The following is a 23,001-nucleotide window of genomic DNA, read 5'->3' as shown; positions in this document are numbered from 1 at the left end:
AGCCGCTCTTGAGCATCAAATTTCTGTTTTTTTTTTTGGCCTAGGTTTTCTTTTCTTGCAAAGATTTTTAATTTTGATATAATTTTTCGTTTTTGATTCCTTCAAAGAATTTCTCTCTCAAGATATTATGATACATTCCGTCAAATTTTCTCTTGTCGCATATACGATTTTTTTTTCTCAAATGTCTTCTATTTTCTTTTCTTTTAAAAACATTTACTTACAGAAAGCAAAAAATTTAAAGCAAACAATAAAATTTTGAAATAGTTTTTAAACTGTTTTCAAAAAGAAAAATAACGACCACTGAACAGCAAACACAATTCTCCCTTTTTCCACCCTCTACATTAATTACGAGCCTGGGCTGTGATATTTAGGATACTTGAAACACACACAAAGCAACGGTCTTCTAATCATTTCAAATACATACACAACAGGGCATCATTTTGATTGAGCGAGTGTTTGTGTTGATGGCTCTGAGAGGCGTCTAACTACAGCAGGACTGAGAGAACACAAACCAACAACAGAACTGAAATTGTTTTCTTCTTCATCTTCTTTTCTCCGAAGTTGTTGAGAGAGAGCGAGCAAGCAACCGACCGAATCCCCCGACCCAAGGGATACTAACCAACCAAAAAGTGAACTTTTTGTGATACTTTGAGAAGATCGATCGATTTTGAAAAGAATTTATTTAGATAATTTATATATATTTATTTACTTTGCTAGCGATAATAGTAATTTTTAGTGAAACCAAAAAAGTCTTGCCTTTGCCCAAGAAAATTTCCGCTCTGCAAAAAGAAAGGGAACTTTTCTTCTTCCTATATACAATATAGTTGTTTTTTTTTTTCTATTTGAAAGTTTCAAGGAAATCTTTATATATGAATAATATTGAACAATTAAATGCTAAAGCATCATCATCATCATCTTCATCTCCATCCGCATCATCATCAACGCCATTAACATTTCCATTAACCACGGCTAACAACAACATAGCAATATCACCATCATCCACAACAACAACAAATGATTTAGTTAATGACTTACAATCCACAAAAACAACACAAAATAACGATGCCTTTCCCTTAACGACAGCCTCTGCTGCTTCATCATCATCAACATCATCATCATTGACTGCATCGCCGGTGTCATCCAAAACAAATTCATTGTCTTCATCAACATCATTGTCCAATACAAATTCACCATCATCTTGTTCTACAGCGGCTACACTGCTAATTCACCAGACGACGACGCCGACCACCACCAACAACTCATCGCCGTTATCATCCACCACCACTCAGCTATCATCATCCAATAAATTGTTCAGTGGCAATTCACCAACTCCACCACCCACACCACCACCATCAGAGACCAATTCTAATACATCATCACCTTGCACCACACCCTATGGAGCAGGTGGTGGTGGAGGCGGTGGTATTTCATTGACATTTACACCCGCCAGTGCCGACAATTCTGGCAGTACTCGAACATCACCCGAGACTGACGAGTACGACGACGTAATCGACTACGAAGACGAGGACGAGGACACCGACAACACTTCCGTTTCCAATTACAATTCCAATAACACAAACACAATTACCAATACCACCATCCATAACTCCAGTTCCTCGCCCACCTTGCCCACCACATGTTATCCTTCTTCTTCTTCTTATCAACCCAATTTTGAACAAATCAAAGAAAAATTCAAAAATCAAGAATCACAAACCCAACTGACCCTCTTAAATTCCCTACTACTTTCCTCCGCAGCTAGCGCCGCTCTTGTCAAGCACCTTCCTCACTCCTCGCTAGTACGTTCAGTAACAGCTACCAGCATCATGGACATGCCCTACAACACTTCACCTTCGCTACGTGTACGCACCACATCGCTTAATCAGCTCAAGAAAACCGCCGATTTGGCCATTGAGAATGAGCTACATGTCTGTCCCAGTGTTATGCCGGATGAGTTGCGCAAGCTGCTGCCACCCACCTCCGAAACCGTAATGACCAAACCATTTCCCATACGCGGCGAGAGGGCCATATCCGATGTGTCGACACCTCATGTCATTGCCATGGTCGGCCTGCCGGCCCGTGGAAAAACGTTCATCTCGAAAAAGCTGGCACGTTATCTGAATTGGATTGGTATCTGTACGAGAGTCTTCAATTTGGGTGAATATCGTCGCCACGCCACCACGGCCTACAAATCCCATGAATTCTTCCGGGCCGACAATGAAGAGGCCATGGCCATACGTAATCGTTGTGCCCATCAGGCTCTGCATGACTCCTGCGAATGGTTGCTCAGTGGCCAAGGAAGTGTGGCAGTTTTTGATGCCACCAACTCCACCTATGACCGCCGTCAAATGATCTATGATGTGGTGGTGAAACATCATGGCTTCCGTTTGTTCTTTGTCGAGTCCATCTGCGATGACCCGCAAATAATTGAGCAAAACATTAAAGAGGTCAAGGTCAGCTCACCCGATTATGTCAACATGAATACCGATTTGGTGGTTCAGGATTTCCTGCAACGCATCGAACACTATGAGGAACGCTATCAAACCATTGACGAGGATAACGAATCTCATTTGAGTTTTATGAAGGTCTACAACGCTGGCAAAAAGGTAGTGGTTTACAACAATGAAGGTCATGTGGAATCCCGCATTGTCTACTATTTGATGAACATACACATCACACCACGCACCATCTACCTAACACGTCACGGTGAGTCAGAACATAATCTTAAGGGTTTAATTGGTGGTGATGCCAATTTAAGTGAACGTGGCCGACTTTATTCCAAAGCCCTGGCCGCTTACATTGAGCAACAACATATTGAGGGTTTAAGGGTGTGGACATCATGGATGAAACGTGCCATCCAGACAGTGGCCGATATTAAGGCACCCCAGGAGCGTTGGAAGGCTTTGAATGAAATCGATGCAGGCCATTGCGAGGAAATGACCTATGAACAAATTAAAGAGCGCTTCCCCGAAGAGTTTAAGGCTCGCGATCAAAACAAATTCGCCTATCGTTATCCACGCGGAGAAAGTTATGAAGATTTGGTGGCTCGTCTGGAGCCGGTCATCATGGAACTGGAACGCCAAGGCAATGTTTTGGTAGTTTCGCACCAGGCAGTATTGCGTTGTCTTTTCGCCTACTTCTTGGATAAATCTGCTGATGAGTTACCCTATTTATATGTTCCCTTGCACACGGTCATTAAGCTGACACCTGTGGCCTACGGTTGCAAAGTGGAACACATAAAGCTACCCATCGATGCTGTGGACACACATCGTCCAAAACCAAAAATACCCGGTGATGTATCATTGGGTCTTGATGGTTTAAGCGGTGATTTGGTTGCCCCAGATGGTGTTGGTAAGGTGTTGATTGTGGGTGATGATGTGTCAAAGGCATCCGCAAATGGTGTTGGCATCTGCGGCAGCGGCGGTGGTGTTTTAGGCAATGGACTTGGTGCAGCCATCAATAATAGTAATAGCACCACTGTTGCAGGCGATGACAATGCCAATAATATTAAACAAGAACAACAGCAACAACATAATACTACACAACAGCAACAACATCAATGACATTATTGCCAGCACTACCGACATAGAGTTCTGTTGAAACGTGGACTGCTGGCCCAGTTCCATTTGAGTCGTTTTAATACACTGTAAACAAACAAGAAGCCAGTTATTTTAATAAGAAAAAAACAGAGCAGTTAAATGTTTCCCTTCCTCCTCTCTTGCCTTGCATTTCTCTAAAATAAACCAAGAAAAATCATTAAATTGTATAAAATACAACTCTGCAATGGCTATCATTAGCAGAGTTAAGTTAGTCGCATTTCAAATTTCTAAAGCTCACTGGCCACACATAAACTTGCCAAGTGGTTATACGGCCAGATAGTTTTAAATGATTAGAAAATCAATGAAAACTAATTTTAATGAATAAAATGTTTTATGTAAGTAGGATAGAGAGACAGAGGAAACTTTAACACTCTAAAATCAAACTAACATAATAGTAAACCAGGTTTATCTAAAATCACTTTTCATCAACACAAATCGTTGTCGTATACATTTCAACTTCTATTCACTCAGTTTTTTCAATTTATTCACAAATTTAATAAAAATATACTGAAAAATAAACATTTTCTTTTTAATTTCTTAATAAGAAAGCTACAAAAAGCAAAGACAAGACTTTTATGACTGATGAATGTAAACTAAATTTTAAAAATAAATCAAGAGAAATATTTTGTAACTTTAATATATGTATCTACAACCATATACATTTATTATTTTTTTTATTAAACAGTTTAAAAATATATACATGTAATGATATTTTTATATTTGTTTAAAACAAAAGAAACTACAAGTAAAAGTTTTAAGTATACATACCTATTTTGTAATAAATAAAATTGTCAATGTTTTTAAATGTTTTCTTTTGTGATTTTTTTTTTCTAATTAAAGAATAATATATTTTTGTAGTAAACTATAAAACTTCCTGCTTGCAAAATTTTGTATTTGTTTGAAAAACATTTCTCTGTAATATCTAAGCAAAATTCATAAAAATAAATATATATTTCATGTATCAGAACAAGAAAAAAATATTAATAAAAATAAAATTATAAATTTGTGTGTTTGCATTATTTTTCCTTAATGTTAGAGGGAGGGTGTATAAGCATAAAGGATATAAGTTAGATTTTTTTGTAACCGTAAAATTTTGATATAACACATATACAGGGTGAGATAAAAAAACTGCAACCAACTACAGACTGCTGTCATTTCTAAGCTACTCATCCGACAGCTGTTAAAATTATTGTTTACAAGCGCACAAAAGCATTTTGGTGAGCATTTTCCTGAAAAAATGTTATTCGTGATGGAATTCAAGCGTGATAGTGTGATTTCTTTATATTTGGCTGGAAAACCACAAGTGGCTATCGTTGAAGCACTCCAGCATTTAAATGTTAATAAATCTTTTGTCTCTCGTACCATCGCTCGTTACCGTGATACTGGTAGCGTAGCCCGACGTCAAGGAAGTGGACGGAAGAAAACACTAACATCAGCAGAAATGGATCGAAAAGTAAAGAAGCGATTTGATCGAAACCCACGTAGCAGTGGCCGAAAAATTGCTCGCGAGCTGAACAATCGCAATATTCCATTCGGCAAATATTGAAAAATTAGCTCGAGGTAAAGCCATTGAAATTCCAAAAAGTTCAAGAACTTACACCGCAACAGAAAGAAAATAGACTCGAAAGAGCTAAAGAGTTGCTTTGCTTGGCCGAAAGTGTTGAACGGCCGAATTTGGTTTTCTCCGATGCGAAAACATTCGTTCTCCAGCAGTTTGTAAACAAACAAAATTATCGTGTTTACTTGCCAAAGGGGCCAGGTGAAAATGTGCACCTTCGGTTGGCCACCAGAACTCAAGCGCCGGACATGGTGATGGTGTGTTCCGCCATAACAGCTGATGGTCGCTCTCCGCTCAGCACCTTCGCACTTAGGTGCGAAGAATGGTTACAAAATGAGGTTACTGGCTTCATTTCCAGCGCACAATAGCCAACAAAATCTCCGAATACCAATCCGTTGGACTATTGTGTCTGGAGTATTTTGAAAAGCAAGGTTGTCACTAAAAAATACCAAAGTGTCGATCACCTCACGCAAGCGCTTGGGCCAAGCGAGAATGGGCCAAAATACCGCAGAGCGACATTCGTGACCAATTCGAACAAATCTAAACTTGTTGTAAAATTTGATGCTATTTCCGACATTTTTTGTTTTCATTCAATAAAATATAAAATAAAATGTAAAAATTATGGCGTTTGACTTTGTTGCAGATTTTTTATCTCACCCTGTATAACAATTTAATAGATCAAATGTTAGGTTAGATGTTCTAGAACCGTTAAAATCGCTACTATCATCCTTAGCGTAGATTATATCACGTGTAGGATCGAATGTTTGATTAATGTTTTTAGGTATAGCCCACATGGCGCTATTTTGAAGCTTTTAATTGAATTTTACCACAAAAATGTTTTTTCGTCTTAGTTCCATAAACATGTTCAGTATTTTCAATCAATTCGAGCGAATCTTGTTATTTTCAAAGATCCAGACCAAACCAGCCAATATTACAAAGCAAATCGAATGAGGTAGGTATTGAAAAATTGTATATAGCTTTAAAAAATGGACAGATCTTTAGTTTTATTAATAACAACAATAAGAAAAAAATCGTAAGTAAATTATTTTTTTTAACACCCAATAATTATTAAAAAAAAACTCAAACTACACTCATCAAAGAAATAAATACTTGGAAAAGATGCCGTTTTCACACGTAATATAAAAAGTGATTCCCCTTTAACATTCAACATTTTTAACATGATATCATCCTACAATTTTCCAGCATAACTAATGAAATGAGACCACATAATATAGCAGGAATCAACAACAGCAACAACATTATGACGTCCATGACGTTGACGTCACAACAGGAAATAGAAAAAGGAAATTACTAAAGACCGACCGACCCCCTACTTCTCAACCCCAATACACATCCTAACCAATTCTTGCCTTGGTGGAAGGGAATTGTTTGAGAGTAATCAAATCAAATTATTTGCTTTTAACAAAGAGGCAAAAAGTGGTAGCAGCAACAAGTCAAGATGTCAGAGGATCAAGCATACAAGGACGGTGATATTGTGTGGGTGAAACTGGGCAATAATTGGTGGCCGGGCGAGGTAATTGATGCCACACGCCATCCTGATGGTACCGTCAGTCACATAAAACGTAAACTTTACTGTATTGTCAAGTTTTTCAATGAGGATGCATAGTAAGTATAACCCAGATAGATGGCATGATAGTCTCTTTGGTAGAAAATATTAATTTGCATGTGTTACTCTTTCCATTTTCAGCGAATATGTTAGCAATGTCAAACAAATCTATCCATTTCAAAGTGCAAAAAAAGAAGAATTTCTTAAAAAAGGATTCTGTAAGTATTCAATTTTTATACCCCACACCACATAGTGGTAGGGGTTTTATGTCTTTGTGCATTTGTTTGTAACATGGAGAAGAAAGCGAGCTAAACCCATAGTTACTTTTGAGGATCTTCATGGAATCATTTTCTGAATCGATTTATGTATACCAGTCCGTCTGTGCATTTATTTTTGTATAACAAAATGCAGATCGCATTTATTATCCGATTGAGAGAAAATTTTCCATACAGTATTTGTTTGTCCTAAGGACGAAATTGAAATTGGTGATAATCGAATCAGATTTAGATATAGCTCCCATGTATCTTCAACCGATTTCGGGTTGGCCAAATGGCCAATATAAGTCCAAATGACCTGAATTTTGGTACATCCAACCAAAATCAATCCAGAAGCAAGTGCATCGAATTTGGAGAAAATCGGTACAGATATAGGTATAACTCCCATATATATGTTTCATCCGATTTGGGATTTTAAGTCCCTCACATTCGTAATATGCACTCCACAAGAATGATATTTGGTACCAGATATCAGATACAGCCCAGAAATACCTCTGCCAAATTCTCGGCAGATTAGGATATAGCTCCCATATATATCTTCAATCGATTTTGGTGTAATTGTGCACCACATGGCTTATATAAGTCCAAATGACCTGAATTTTGGCATATCCGACAGAGTTCAGTCTAGAAGTAAGTACATCAATTTGGTGAAAATCGATCAGATATAACTATAACTCCCATATATATGCTTCATCCGATTTGATGTTTAAGTCCCTCACATTCGTAATATATATTCGACAAAAATGATATTTGGTACCAGATATCAGATACAGCCCATAAATACCTCTGCCATATTTTGTCAAGATCGGTTCAGATTTGGATATAGCTCCCATATATATCCCTAATCCGATTTCAGGTTTATTGTACAAATAATGGCTATTTTCTATTTGGTGGAGCTCGGCTCTGATATATATTTGTTTAATATAATCCTTCCCGAAGTAATATCATGCACTCTATAGCAATGTTATTTGGAATAAAAGATAAAAATGTCTCCGTCAAATTTATTGAAAATCGATTCAGAATTGGATTTGCCTCCCATATATTAGTTCCCTCTGCTCTAAAGACTCATGGTAATAGGTGGTAACATCTACTTCAATAAATTCTTTTCGAGGTCAATTTCGTATCTTCATAGAGAAATACATAACACTTCTTGGAATCAATGCATTTTAGGCACATAGTTTCTTTACCATTATTACTGATAAGAATAAGATGATTGTTTTTGTCGAAAATTATAAACCTCAAATAAGTCTCCAAAAGTGTATTTTTGTTTCGATATTAATTCACACGAGTCTTGTCTAAACTTCAATAGCACTACCAAAAACCAATATGTACCTACAATGCCTAGGGATATTTTTCGTAACCACCTTTTTTTAAATAATTTTTCAGCTCTCTATAACAGCGGCAATAAATTCATGGAAAAATTCCCCGAAGATGTTAAAATCGCTGAGCGATTGACACGTCAAAAGACACCATCTCTATTCATAAATGATCGTCCTGATAGCATTGTAAAGGCGATTTTGGGACAACCAATTGTTTTAGGCGGCAGTAGTGATGGCTATGGTGGCAGTGGCGCTGAAAGTGTTGGTGGCGGTAACTCAACAGATTACCGCGAGAAACGTAGAAGCTGTGTAAGTAGAGATTTAAAAAAGAAAAGACTTCAAATGCTTTTTAATTTAATTTAAATTAATTTACTTAAATGCCTCGCACCGGTAGCAAAAACTATTACAAAGATTTTTTATTGGATCAGAAATTGGATTCCTCTTCCAAATCATTTGATGGGCGAGGATGGTATCAAGATATTTCTTCCCCCAAAAATTTCAATACATCAAATAGAAATTTATTAACAAGTTATTATTCCAATAAATAATTTTACAGCAACTGCCATGTAACAGAGGTAAAATTATGCCTTCAGAATTGTGTTTTCAAACTTCTATGTTACTCCACAGACTTATCAACATCCAACACAAATATTCGATTCCTATTAATGTAAATTTCTTTTAACAAGTACTTTTATTTTCTATAAAAAAAAAAACAAAATACTTCAAATTTGCACCGGGTTAATAGGGTACACAAGGTACGAAAAATTCCCATTAGGGTTGGCATGTTCGAAAATGATTTCTCCTAAATTATTAATTATTTTAGAAATGCTTTCCTTGGGAATAAAATTCCGCCCAGATATTTATGATTGGGCTGTATGTTCTTATGTATCTAACCTCCAGAATTTTACACAGTTTCGCAAAGAGTGAGAGAGAAAGCGATTTGAAGGGAAATTTAAAGCCTTTTACAATTATAAACGTATCACAAAAAGGAGAAAATAATGTTAAAAACGATCAATAAATGCAGGAGAATAAAGGCAAATACATCAACGCTAAGGAACATTGATATGTCAACATGTTTTAAATGTTTCTTCAAAAATAAGTAAATCTCTATATATTATCCTATACGATGCCAATCGAAGGTTGTTATGATATGCATTTTTAAACAATTTGTACAAATTTGAATAATGTTCCATTAAACAATTTCAATTCCAAAATTGGTTTGACAGTTCATTGTCCCACAGCTGCTGGGATGCGACTACCTATATTCTTCTACCATGGAAGTTGGGAAAACTTAAATCCTAATTTAAAGATCGAATTCCAAATGATAAGACTCAGGGACTACTTTCCGAATATATAGAACTCATAGGCAAAAATGAAATTCGGAGTTAGGTATTTTTCAAATTTTCTGAAATTGGGGAAAATTGCAAATAAAAAGGTCCTTGCGAATATCTATAACTCAAAGCCAAAAAACAATCTCAGCAAATTTAAAAAATACTTAAGCCTGAAGTTCTTTTGGACCCTTTAATCCGTAATTTGGCACATGGAATTTCAATTTTATTTTAATAAGAATTATTTATTTATATTTTTCCAGGAATCGATAACCAAAATCATGAATATAACACCAAATAAACCCAAGATGGGTTTGCCATCGCCGTCATTATTGTCCAACTCCTCCTCCTTTTCATCATCGTCATCGAATAATAATGCCAAAAACATATCAACTGGAGACTCAATTTCGAATCGTTTTAATGTCGGTAACAACAATGCAAATAACAACAACAACAATTATCGTTGTAATCTATGTGGCTTTACCAGTGTCCGGCAAAATGTTATGATATTGCATCGTAAAAGTCACAGTAACAGAAATAGTGGTGGTATTGGTGGAACCATGGCAAGTCCACATCAAAATAAAACTAATATAATTGATACAAATACCAAAGCTAATAAGATCAGTGTACTGAAACCTTCCCTACTTTCCACAACAACAACAACTGCAACTTCTAGTACAAGTATCAAAATGACTGCTGCGAGTAAAACATTGAAAACTACTCTTCCTGTTGTAGCTGCTGCTCCTAGAGTCAAAAGCAACAACGACAAGGTGGTTAATGAGTCTTTCGATTCAACAAAAGTATTGCCAGCTTTGAGATCAGCAGCAACAACAACAACAACTATCTTGATCTCAGATACATCTTCAAGTGAATTGGATGTTTCATCAATCGATGGAACTCTGGCAAGACGCTCGAGGCGCCATACTCGAACAAGTGCAAGTAAAACGCCACCTCCTGCTGTAGTCGCGGCAAATACTCCAGCAACAATAGTTACCCACAATGTTCTAAATGGTTCGAAAACCACCATAAAACCAGCCGATTTCCTTGAACAAACAAAACCTATTAAGAAGATTCCCAAAAAAAGGGATTTTGCCAGTCTTCACTTACAGGATGCAATAGAAAATGCCGTGGTTTTGGAACAAGAAATACCACTAGCAGCAGATATCATTGCTGATGCCGCAACATCGGATAAAACATCAGCCACCGCCACCAAAGGAAATGCCGAAGAAATACGAAATATGTTATTGGCCGATTGGAGTGATGAAGACGAAACACCAGATCTTGAAATCGGTGATGATAAAAGAGAAAAATCAACAAAGAAAGATACAAAATGCGCCACAGATTCAACTGTGGCTACAGCAACAACATCAACTCCCGACATGAGGGGTAAAACTCAAAATACCAGCCGCATACGTAACATACCTAAGAAAGATCGTCGAAATGTTATTCTCGATGACTTTAATAATGATTTGTCCGTTATAGAGCCTGTGGCAAGCTCGAGTGAAATTAATTTGGCGGATAGTTCGAATTCTTCTTCCACGGCGGAAGTGGTAGAAATTGTCGAACAGGAACAACCAGAAGGTGAAACAGAAGCCATTATTACCATAAACGATGATGATGATGGAGATGAGAAGGAAGCAGCCTTGCAGGAGGGTATGGATAAATGTAAACCAACAAACCAAGATAAACACTCGCCACAAAATGTTGTCACATCTCGACACAGCGATTTGGAAAATCATGAACCAAATGATAAATCCCTGACCACCTCTGTTCTATCATGTTTTGATTTTCAAGACGATGACGAGGATGAGGACATAGATGCTGCCACAAATGTCGTCAACACATCTGTGGCTCATTTCAAAAAGAAATATCTTTGCAACGAAAAATCCCTTCAGCCCATAACAACTAAGGATGGTGGCGATAACAACATGGATTCCTCCCATGACAAACAACAACAACAACAACACGAAGAAAGAGCCAAACAAGATCAAGATTTAGCCGCCGAAATAGAATCGTTGCTGGAACAAACCCAACCTCCAGCTGCTGCAGACTTAATAATAAGTCGAAAAGCTAGCTTCGAAGAGGGCATAGCTGTCAAAGATTTGCCAATAAAAGAACGTAGTAAACGCATATTTAAATCTCGCAATCGTTCAAGGGTTGTGGAAAGTAAATCCAGCACTGAATCCCGGACGAATTCCCTATCCACAGATGAGAGCTTAACCAAAGACAATAGTAGTACAGTAGCAGCAGCAATAATGGAAGATATTACACCTAAAAAGCCACTAGTGGAAGATAAATCAACCAGGATATCTTCAGAACAAGACAAAGGTTATGGGCAGCAGCACAATGGCAAGAATAGCAAACCATGTGAAAGTATGGTAGGAGAAGCCAACAATGAAACAACTCCGGAAAATCTTATAGAGGCTGCCACCATACAAACTTTGACGAAGTTGGCATGGATAGAGGAAAACGAAACTGATGACTTTAATTCGGAGGAAATGGATGTGGAAAAGACGCACCTAAATCCTGGTAATAAGACCCGCAACAATTCATTAATTTGTCTTGAAGATGATATCGTTGCTATTATTAAACAAGAAAAAGTCAATGCTGAAGAAACGGCTCAAAAGATTACTACTGCTCAGGAAACTGAAGAGAGGAGTCCAAAAGGTGGAGATGAAGATGAAGATGAAGTTTGTGAAAATCAGATTTCAGATAATACTCCCGTTACCAATCAAGAAATAGAGGTAGAGCATGAGAGAGCTCAAGGGGCCCCTGTAATCGAGGATGAAGTTCTAAAAGAAACTCAAATCGAGGAAGAAGCTCTCGTCGCTGACAAACCAATAGATAAAGTTCAAGAGGTTGATTTGAAACAAACTATTTTGGACACCGTTGTCAATGAGAACGAGGAAGAGCACGATGAAGCAATTGAAGAACATTTGGATACCCAAATCACTGAAATTCCGGTGACAACAGAAGAGAGTGAAATAACTACTGAGAATGCCGCTGAAACCCCTGGTATCACCATGGCGGAGAAAAAAGAACATTTCACATCAGATGTGGACCAGTTGTTAACAGAAGATTTGCCCCAGCAGCGGCAGGCTGTAAACACATCACCGCTCGATGAAAATAGTTCATTGTGTGCCTCGGATACCGGTGCTGAATTCGGTTCGCCTGCATCAATGTTAAGTGAGGAACGTTTACCAGCTTATCCCTTTAGTCGCAATGAAACACCCCAGCCAATGGAAGGCAATGAAATCGCTTTGGCAGAGAGTGAATCAAATGATGATGATGCCAAGAAGCAACAATCGGAAGTAAAGGAAGCGGAAATTATAGAATCTAAAGCAAATGACTGCTCAGAGACCAAAGAAAATGTTTTAACCACAAAAAATAGGCGGAGACGTCTCCGTGGCTGTAAAGCGAATTCCTCCAAACGTAAAGATTTATTGAAAAAATCGGCCGAACGTTTGAAAAATTCGCATCAGGAGGAAGTGGCTAAAGATTTTGTGGATAGCCAAGAAGTGCTAAGTGCAGATACAAATTCCATACAAGACAAGCCACAACGACAACAAGAAGAAGATGAAGAAGCTAAGGAAGAAACAAATTATTGTGAAACAACTAGTCAAGAAGATACCGAGAAGAGCAAGGACGAAGAAGAAGAAGAAGTAAACCCTTCGCTAGAGGTAAATTCAAGTGAAAAAGTAAACGAAGAAGTATCTGAAGACTGTATTGGTGAGAGCATTAGCTGTGCTAAAGATGCTTCCACGGATGCCGTGGAAAAGGGAGTGGAAATTTGTGACACCATTGAAAATACAAAAGAGGCATCTATTGAGACATTTGAAAAGAGTGCTAAAGTATCTGATGAAAGAGAAAGTCCCATAATGCTTCAAGAATTCTTAGATCAAGACGTTCCTAATAAAAAGCCTGGAAATCAAACTTCAAATGATTCCAATGAAACAGAATCTGAAACAATGCATATAAATGATAAAATTGAGGATTCTGAGACTAATGACAATGTTCTTAACAAAGCAGATATAAATAATGCGGCACTTGAAAAAGTAGACGAAGATAATCTACAAATTCCTATGGAGATGTCAAAATGTATCAAAGACTTGAAGGAAACTAATGATGATGAGGAGGAGATTGTAACAAAAGAACTTGGAGCTCAAAAATCTAAGGAGGATGAAAACCAATTAGACAATGAAGCAAATGAACTAAGGAATGATGATATGCAATTGGATGATATATTATCTAAGAAAGAGAATAGTGAAAGTTCCATGGAATATGGCAAAGAAATAGACACAGCAATTCTCAATGATTCCGCCGCCGTAACATCATTGGAAAGTAAGAAAGTTTTAGGAACTGAAGCTGAAGCAATTCAAGTAGAAGATATTACTAAAAACGCTGAAGACAAGGAGGAGGAAAAAGGAAATGATATGAAAGCAGACGAATCTAAATTGGCCGATGTTCTTTTGGAAAGCCAGAGAATTGTTGAGGCAATTGATGCCCTCGAAGCCAATATGCAAAAGAAATCGGAAATTGTTACAAATTTGGCAGAAAATGAGGATATTATGGAAACCCCAACAGATGAAAAGAGTCATACAAAAACACCAAAGAAACGAGGAGGAGATATAATAATGCCAATAAAATCCAAACAAAGAAAACAGGAGGAGGAGGAGGAGGAAGTTGCACTTGAGGTAGAAACATTGACAAATGATTTAAATAAAGAAGAGATTTTCACTGAGTGTGAGAAGGACAGTCTTAAAGAAACTGAGGAGCCGCCAGAGTCCAAAAAAATGGTCGAGGACCAAAACATGGAATCGATTACAACGACAAATGAAAATCTTCCTACATTGGAGGATGCCACTGACTCGGACATTAAAGAAAACAAAGAGGAAGAAACGTCATGGCCTATTGAAGAAACAGAGATATCAGCAATTATTGAGAAGGCCTTATCATCTGAAAGTCATAAAGCTACAATCGATGGCAAGGATGCAGAGGCAAGCAGGGAAGAAAGGAGTGACCCGAAGTACGACCACAATTCACAAACCGTAAACGAAAAGAAAAACGACGAAAGTGAAGCCACCACAAAACCAAACCCCTCCACCACCGAAGACCTATCCATGGAATCCTTAATGGAAAAAACAACAACAGACTATCTCAAGGAATTCGATAAACTAATGAATCAAAACCAAGAACAAAACGTTGACAACGAAAATGAGGAAATAATGAAAAATATCATCATTGAAGTTCAAATGGACAACAATGTATGCAGGAGGATCGATACATTGGGATTCACAGAAACAATTGGGGACAATGAATCAAAATCCGCAACTAGTCAAAAGCCCACAGTTAGCAAAACAATCAAACGACGAAAAACAATATGTTTCGATACATCGGTCAGGCCAAGTTCTCGTAAGGGCCCGGTTTATGATTTTGAAGAATGCCCGCCAACAACTACCACCTTTGCCACAGCCACCACCACGACGACAAGCAGAGCGCTGAAAATGAAACCACTTAAACGTACCGCGGAACGTAAAATGACAATGCCGGACATTGATAGGACAACAAGACGCTGTGAATTTGCCAGGGAATTGAAAACGACATGTAAATCCAGGCGTGGATCGTCCCTTGAAGATAACATAACATCATTTCTACTACATCGTCCTTCGAGCGGAACGCACGACGAAGACGATCTGGTTCAGGACTTGTTTTCCGACGATGTGAGTAGTAGCATACTTTTAAGCTTTTAAACCCAAATAATCACCCACTTTATTCTAATTTCCCCTTTGCAGACTTCGTCACGATTATCAATGGATGCAGCAAACGTAAACACAGCGGAAATTCAGCCTCGTAAACTTTCCACCCTTCACGAAGCAAAACAACACAACAGAAATTCAACGACGGCAGATTCCAATGCCCCAACAAAAACACCCAATGGCCGTAACATGAAAAGGAAAGCGTCTCAGAACAAAACAATTAGCCAAAGATCAGTTGCCGATAATCACCCACCACAAAATAAAATGGCTCGAGATGTTACAGCGACACAATCAGATCACTTGAAAATCTCTGACAATCAAATAACAACAGCGCAACAACAGCTAATGCAATTACAACAACAACAGCCACAAAATCAATCATCGTCAATTATTCTAAATACCCAAACGAGTCGAACGCGAAAACCCCATAAAACAACAGCAGCTGCAACGACGACGGGTCATAACCAACAGCCGCCGCCACAAAATGGAAATCAATTAGTGGTGCAACAACAACAAATGCAGCAGCAGCAACAACAAGTGATCACTCAATTAGCAAGTCCACAAAATATTGTACTACAACCTGTACTACCCCAACAAGCCAACGAAGGTTTCATCATAACAACGGCTGGCTCACGAGAAGATGTAAGTATGAATCATAAAAATATTCCCAAAAGTAGACGCAACTTGGTGTTTGATTCAAGGATACTATGTAAGCATTAGGAACGGCAGCCATGGATACTTTTGGAGTTCCATGGTTTATAGATAGAGGATAGTGTGAAGAGGGAGATAAATGTGAATGTTTAGTCTTCTTTAATTCACTCTTACGCTTATTAAAGCCTGCCCTCCAATCAGTACTAAGTTTAGTTCTACTGGCATTGTTTTATTACCTTCTTGTTGTTTTTCGCAAAATGACACAGTATTTTGTCCATCATACCAGCTGGAATGTCCTCTTGTGGTGGATTGGTAAAGATTTCTCATAGCTTAAACGAAGAACACACTGTCATTGGATGATTGCAAACGTCGAGGGTCATGTTTGAACTCCAACGCGGAAGATTTGAATTTATCCCAATCCGAACATCGTGGATTCCCATAAGATTCCTGTTTAAATCTACAAGTAGCCACTTGATAGATACCTTTCAGTTTTTTACATCAGAATCTTCCATATTGGGGGTTATGTAATGACTCAAACCCCCCATTACACAATTTTGAAAAGTTGGAGTGTTATCCTTGTTGTATATTCGAAGATTCTTATTATGAATAAAATTCAATCCTTACTTACCTCTTACATTTGTGTCGCCGCATTTCCACTGAAAGTTTTGACTAACCAAACAGAATCGTGGACATCAGGCAAAATCTTAAGATTCCCACACCAGTCATTCGATGCGGTTAATGAATCAGTCACTAGTCATTACTTTTTTTAATAACTTATAAATAAACACTTAAACATTTATAAAAAATATGTATTCTATTATTTTTCATAACCTCCATTTTTAGCACACTCACGCTATTTTTTCTACCTCTTTCCGTTTTTTTTTATAGGAAAACGTCATCGATTCGAATACCCAATTAATAGCTTTACCAACACAACCGTATCCCGGTTATACGGAAACATTTTTACTCTGCAAAGTTAATGGCAATACCTGTAAACCTGTCGACAATGTACCCTTGTATTTGAATCATCAACTGAACGAATTGGTTCCCATACCAGCTGAAGTATTAGAAGCGGGGCCCAAACTTATTGTGGCCGATACGAGTCTAAACGATTCCAAAGAAGAAGAAGAAGAAGATGGTAATACTCAAGAAGCAATAATGGAACAAAATAAATCGCATCATAATGTTCTTCATCGGGGCGGCCATAAAAATGACAATTCTCCGGGAATACATATTGCGAATGTTACTGCGGACGAGGAGGATGGAGACGAAGAAGATGGCGGCGTAGAGGGAAGTGATGTTGGTGGTACTGGAATTCAGCAAGATTTCATGGATGATATTACCGAGGCTAATACAAATGCAACCATGGAGTGTACAGAGGACACAGCCAACAATGGTATCCTCCTAAATATTGAGGGACAACAAGTGCTATTGGATGCAGCAACATTTGCCCATCTTTTAGCCAATCCAGATACAAATACTCAACTTATATCCGAAGATGGTACAGAATATGTTCTAACCCATGAAGTATTACAGGCACTTTATATGCAGCAGCAACAACAACAGCAACAACACAACCACGAACAACAAGTGCTGGAAATTGCAAATGCGGCTGCTGGCGCTGGTGTCAACAATGATATTATTGCCGTTGCCATGGCTGGTTCCGATTTATATGACAATGGCGTCTTAACAATTGATACAACCCAGGCATTACAGCTAATTGAGGATGGCGGCGGTGTTGTTGATAGTCCTGTGGATGGTGTGATATTTCAACAGGCTACACCCACCGCAGCGGCGCCACTAGTACCACCACCACATCTAACCCCACCTGCTGTTGTCACCAATGCGGTATTGGATCAATCGCCAATTATGTCAACACTGGAAGTACCAACGAACAGTCGAACACATTGTATAAGTGTACCCTCTACCATGGCCATGGTGGCACCCTCAAATGTGGTAATGGGTGAAGTTGGTGGTACACCGACCAACTTGGATGATAGTCTAGCTGCTATTGGTGTAACGGCCCAATCATCGTCCATATCGTCTTCGTTGGGCCTACCCATAACCGTGACAGATCCAAATATTGCCTCAAAGGTAACATCGGCTGGGCCACTTAATGAGATATTGCAATTTGTATCGCATCGACCGGCCACCAGCCAGGCAACAGCAGCTGCCTTGGCTACGGCGGCTCTAGCAGGTGAATCACGTATTTTCAATGACTAAAATCAGGCCTAAGCAGAAATGTATATAGAATGGAGATCCTAAGAATAATTTTGTTATAAAAAATTTCGCACAGTTTAAATGAATTTGAATTAATACAATACACAGACATATACATATATATACTTTTTTTCTAATTTCAATGTACATAGTATATGTAATTGTGAAATGAGGAGAGATCTATGATATAACTATTTACCTATGCAGAATTCGAATTCGTTTTGTGGTTTATGTTAGATGTAGAGATTTTTATGATTTTTTCTAAATGGAAAAGCAAATGGCAAGGGTAGCGAAAAAAATATCACCACTGAAGTTAGTTCCATTTAAAGGTTTTTCTCTTTTTTTCCTTAATTTGGTAACATATTTCGCCTTTAATTCACATATCAACTCATTTTTTCAATTCGTGGCTAGTTCACAGAAAAGTCCAAAAAATTAAATATATTCTCTAAAATGGATGAGAATACACTTTCACTTACTCGATTCTATTTTGAATGACTTTTTATTCAAAAATGACTTTCAATACAAAACGGAATTGGAACACAGCAATCGTCTCCTAAGATCATAATCAGATCTTAGTCAGTTTTGCTCCCCAATGTCGGAAATTCGGACTTTATTTAATACAAACCGTGAAAACTGCTGATTCCTTGAAATTCATTTTAATTGAAAAAAAAAAATTGAAAAGGACAAATATTCTCGAATTTGAACACATTTTTGGCAAACTTTGACTTCGGTAGGGTTTATTTTCAAGATCCAAAAAAAAAAATTCTCTTTTACTTTCACTTACTCGATTCCATTTTTAATGACTATTCATTAAAAAATGACTTTCGATGCAGAACGGAATTGGGACACAGCAATTGTCTCCTTAGATCATAACCAGTTTTGCTTCCCAAAGTTGAAAAATCGGACTTTCTTTAATACAAACCCTTAAACGGATTCCTTGAAATGAATTTTAATCACTGGATACACTTCCGTAATTTAGTAAATAAAAAAATATTGTCAGATTTGTTCACATTTTTGGCAAACTTTGACTTCGGTATGCTATATCCTCAAGATTCCTTCCTTTATATCCTCTCTTCTTCTTATTAAAATAGATACACCCGACCAGCATCAAAAATGTGGCCAATAGAGTAATTTTTTTTCATCCATTCCATGGACATGGATACCGATATTATCAGTACTCCGAATTCGGGGAAAAGTCTTTCAGAATAATAAAAAATAAAAAAATAAAAATAATTTGTTGGTATTTTAGCAAAAACCGGGTATAAATGTCCTTTTTATCAAAAGGTATCTTCTCTAAAAGCGAAAAGTCTCCTTTATAAAAGTGTTTTTCAAAGGTAAATTTGGGTATCAAAAAATGGTGAGCAAACTTTAACTTACGTATTGCTATTAATAAAATGGTGAGATGCTCTTCTTCTTGGAATAAATGCACCCGACCCGGATCAAATATATGGCCCATAGAGTAACTTTTTTCCATCCATTCCATGGACATGGATACCGATATTACCAATGAAAGTACTCCGAATTCGGGAAAAAGTCTTTCAGAATAATAAAAAATTGATTATGGGTAACTTGATGGTATACTAGCAAAAACCGGGTATAAATTTCCCTTTTATGAAAAGTTCTCTTCTCTAAAGAGCAGAGGTCTCCTTTATAAAAGTGTTATCGTGTTTCAAAAAAATGGTGAGCAAACTTTAACTTCACTATATATTCTATGGTATCAAAGAAATGGTGAGATGTTCTTCTTCTTCTTGAAATAGATGCAGCCGACTAGGACCAAATATATGTAGAGTAACTTTTTTCCATCCATTCCATGGACATAGATACGCGAAATTATTACTCCGAATTGGGAGAAAAGTCTTTCAGAATAAAAAGGATTGATTTTGGGTAATTTCGTGGTAATTTAGTAAAAATCTGGTATAAATTTCCCTTCTATTAAAAGTTTTGCTCTCTAAAATTGTCAATGAAAATACAGGACCAAATCTACTCCGAATCCAGGAAAAATTCTTTCAGAATAATAATAAAATATTGATCTTGGGTAATACGTTAGAATTTCACCAAAAAAAAGGGTATAAATTTCCCTTTTATCAAAAGGTTTCTTCTCTAAACGGGAAAGGTGTCCTTTATAAAAATGTTATCGTGATTCAAAGGGTAATTTGTGAATCAAAAAAAAACGTTAGGTGTATCAAAGGACATGAATGCCGAAATTATGATATACCAAATATACTCCGAATCCGGGAAAAAGTCCTTTAGAATAAACAAGGATTGATTTTTGGCAATTTGTTGGTATTTTAGCAAAAATCGGGTATCAATTTTTATAAATTTCAATATATTTTCATTAAAAATTTTCATTTCCAAAATTGGTTTGAAAATTCATTGTCCCAGCAGCTGTGTCGATGCGACTACCTGTTTTTTTTTCTACAATGAAATTACTCAAATACTACTACAAAATTACAGTAAAATTCCAAACAAGGTGTTGTGAATCACCAAAGTAATTGTGTATACGATATGTAACACATGACCAACATAAGAGGTTTGGGTATTTAGAGTTCGCACAGTGATGTTTAATAAATAACAAACCACATAAAGTTTCTTCTCCTTAAAAAAAATCTTGAAAAATTGAAAATGATTTTATTGTTATATGATTTTTTAACCATAGAAAATTACCTTAATCGTAATATTTACGACATTTTTTGCTTTAATATACAATTTCTAAAAAAAAAATCATAACTATTTGAAAAATATACATTTTATTTTTTAAACATAAACGAGAAACAATAAAATCACCACTAAAATTAGCTGTAAATTTTCAATGTAATATTAAAAAACTATTCGATTCATAAAGCAGTAGTAATATTTAGGTTTTTATTTAGTATAGTTTAAAACAAATATACATATATAATTAAAACGAAAAAGTGGAAAAAAACTAACCTAAAAAATAATTCTTAATTTAATTGTGTAGAATTTGATTTTTGGTTTAGTTAAATAGGTTATTACGATGAAAAGTAAATGCTTTACATTTAAAATGTATTACAATTTCAATTTTAAATATGGATTTTTTGCTGTAATTCAAAATTAAAAAAAACACAAAAAAAATACAAGCAAAAACAAACTTAACCTAAAAGTCTAGACAAAAACTCAATACTATGCATAAAAGTATATATTTTAATAATTATTGTATAGTACGATAAAAGAAATATTTCGAAGCCTTAATAGAAATTTATTTAAAAAAAAAAAACAAAAAAGGAACTCAAACGCACGGAGTGAGAGGATAAAACAGAGATGAGAGATTCCCCACACCACAACAATATGGCCCAAATATTAATATTTATATATCAATATTGTACCACACAGACAGAAAAAAATATTTTAAAATCGATATTAAATTCTTTCCTTACTTGCTTTCATTCTCCATCTTGTCCTCCCTCAATCTCTTGTGCATTGTTTTTCTCTCTAACTATAATTATATTAATTTACAACTTTGATACATTATGTTTAATTGAGTAAACGCTATAAATAACAAACATACAAATATATATAAATATAAATGTTGTATGTATAAACATGTAAGTCTATATATATATACATATAAAGAAAATAAAGAAAAGAATTTAAAACTGAGTTTGTTTTTTATTTACATTTATTGGAAGTAAACATTTTCTCCACTGTGCCACAATAATAACAGGATTTTGCCTGAATATTTTCAGGCAAAAAAATGCTCGGATGCATGGCTCAATTAGAAAGTTTGCTCAACTTCAAAGAAACTAGAAATATGCAACTCAGTGCTGAAGTATTAAGTATCAAATAATTTTTATCCGAGTATCCGATTTGATCCAAACTTGGTACATCGTAATATTTTTATCAAACTTAGATCGAGTTCGGAGATGGGCACTACCAGTCCACTTCTTCTGGTACCTCCCATAAAAAATATCAAAATTTTCAAAAAAAAAAAATTTACTGCACAGAAAGAGAAAGGATATTCTGGAAATTCTAATTTGGAAATCCTAATATTTGCATCAATGCTAGGTCAGGTGCGAAAATGGACAATATCGGTCCACTCCATCAAGTACCTCCCCCGCAAAGGGACAAGATTTTAAATAATTACAACTCTTATAAAATGTGATGTAAGTGTCAAATTGTCTTTAAATTGCACACTTCACAATATTTTTATTAACCCATGGTCTGGTGTGAAAATGGAATATATCGGTCCTCTCCTCCTGGTACATCCCCCCACAAAGGATCAAAATTCTGAATATTTATGAAGCTAATAAAACGCGAAATTAACATCCAATTCAGACTTGGCACATCTTAATATTTCCATAAACACAAAATCTGTTATAAATATATTAGAGATCGGACCATTCCTTCTAGTACCTCCCCCACAAACGGTCAAAGTTTTGAATAACCAAAACGATCATAAAATACGAAATAAGCATCCAGTTCTCATCAAATTACACACATCACAATATTTTCAATAACCCATGGTCTGGTGTGAAGATGGAATATATCGGTCCACTCCTTCTGGTACCTCCCCCACAAAGGATCGAAATTCTGAATATTCATGAAGCTAATAACACACGAAATTAAAATACGATTCAGTTCAGACTTGGCACATCGCAATATTTTCAGCAACAGAAGGTCTGTTATAACGATGGTATAGATTGGACCATTTCTTCTGGTACCTCCCCCACATAGAGTTGAAGATTTGGAAAAACAAAACGCTAAAAGAAAGCG

At 36.5% G+C, this 23,001-nt stretch overlaps 2 protein-coding genes across 8 annotated transcripts in view; both read left to right on the top strand.

Moving 5' to 3' along the window:
- Positions 1-4,598, top strand: part of LOC101893622 (6-phosphofructo-2-kinase/fructose-2,6-bisphosphatase 1) — a 38,363-nt gene extending 33,765 nt beyond the window's left edge. For 4 of the 7 annotated variants that reach the window (XM_059119100.1, XM_059119099.1, XM_059119098.1 and 1 more), the window contains one exon: positions 224-4,598. In XM_059119100.1, coding sequence (XP_058975083.1) covers positions 870-3,560 — 2,691 coding nt within the window. In that variant the 5' untranslated portion in view covers positions 224-869 and the 3' untranslated portion in view covers positions 3,561-4,598. The remainder of the gene's footprint in view (positions 1-223) is intronic. The other 3 variants (XM_059119102.1, XM_059119101.1, XM_059119104.1) reach the window with 1 other exon arrangement.
- The window catches only part of LOC101894243 (uncharacterized), a 56,724-nt gene extending 38,339 nt beyond the window's left edge, over positions 1-18,385 (top strand). The window contains exons 2-7 of the mRNA XM_059119096.1: positions 6,358-6,780; positions 6,863-6,939; positions 8,383-8,624; positions 9,907-15,363; positions 15,436-16,041; positions 16,939-18,385. Of these exons, the coding sequence (XP_058975079.1) occupies positions 6,614-6,780; positions 6,863-6,939; positions 8,383-8,624; positions 9,907-15,363; positions 15,436-16,041; positions 16,939-18,273 (7,884 nt within the window). The 5' untranslated portion in view covers positions 6,358-6,613 and the 3' untranslated portion in view covers positions 18,274-18,385. The remainder of the gene's footprint in view (positions 1-6,357; positions 6,781-6,862; positions 6,940-8,382; positions 8,625-9,906; positions 15,364-15,435; positions 16,042-16,938) is intronic.
- The last annotated feature ends 4,616 nt before the right edge of the window (positions 18,386-23,001 follow it).

This window comes from Musca domestica, unplaced genomic scaffold (genome assembly GCF_030504385.1).
Source record: "Musca domestica strain aabys unplaced genomic scaffold, Musca_domestica.polishedcontigs.V.1.1 14, whole genome shotgun sequence".
Lineage (NCBI taxonomy): Eukaryota > Metazoa > Arthropoda > Insecta > Diptera > Muscidae > Musca > Musca domestica.
Note: the sequence above shows the minus strand (reverse complement) of the source record. Positions and strands in the feature narration are given on the sequence as shown.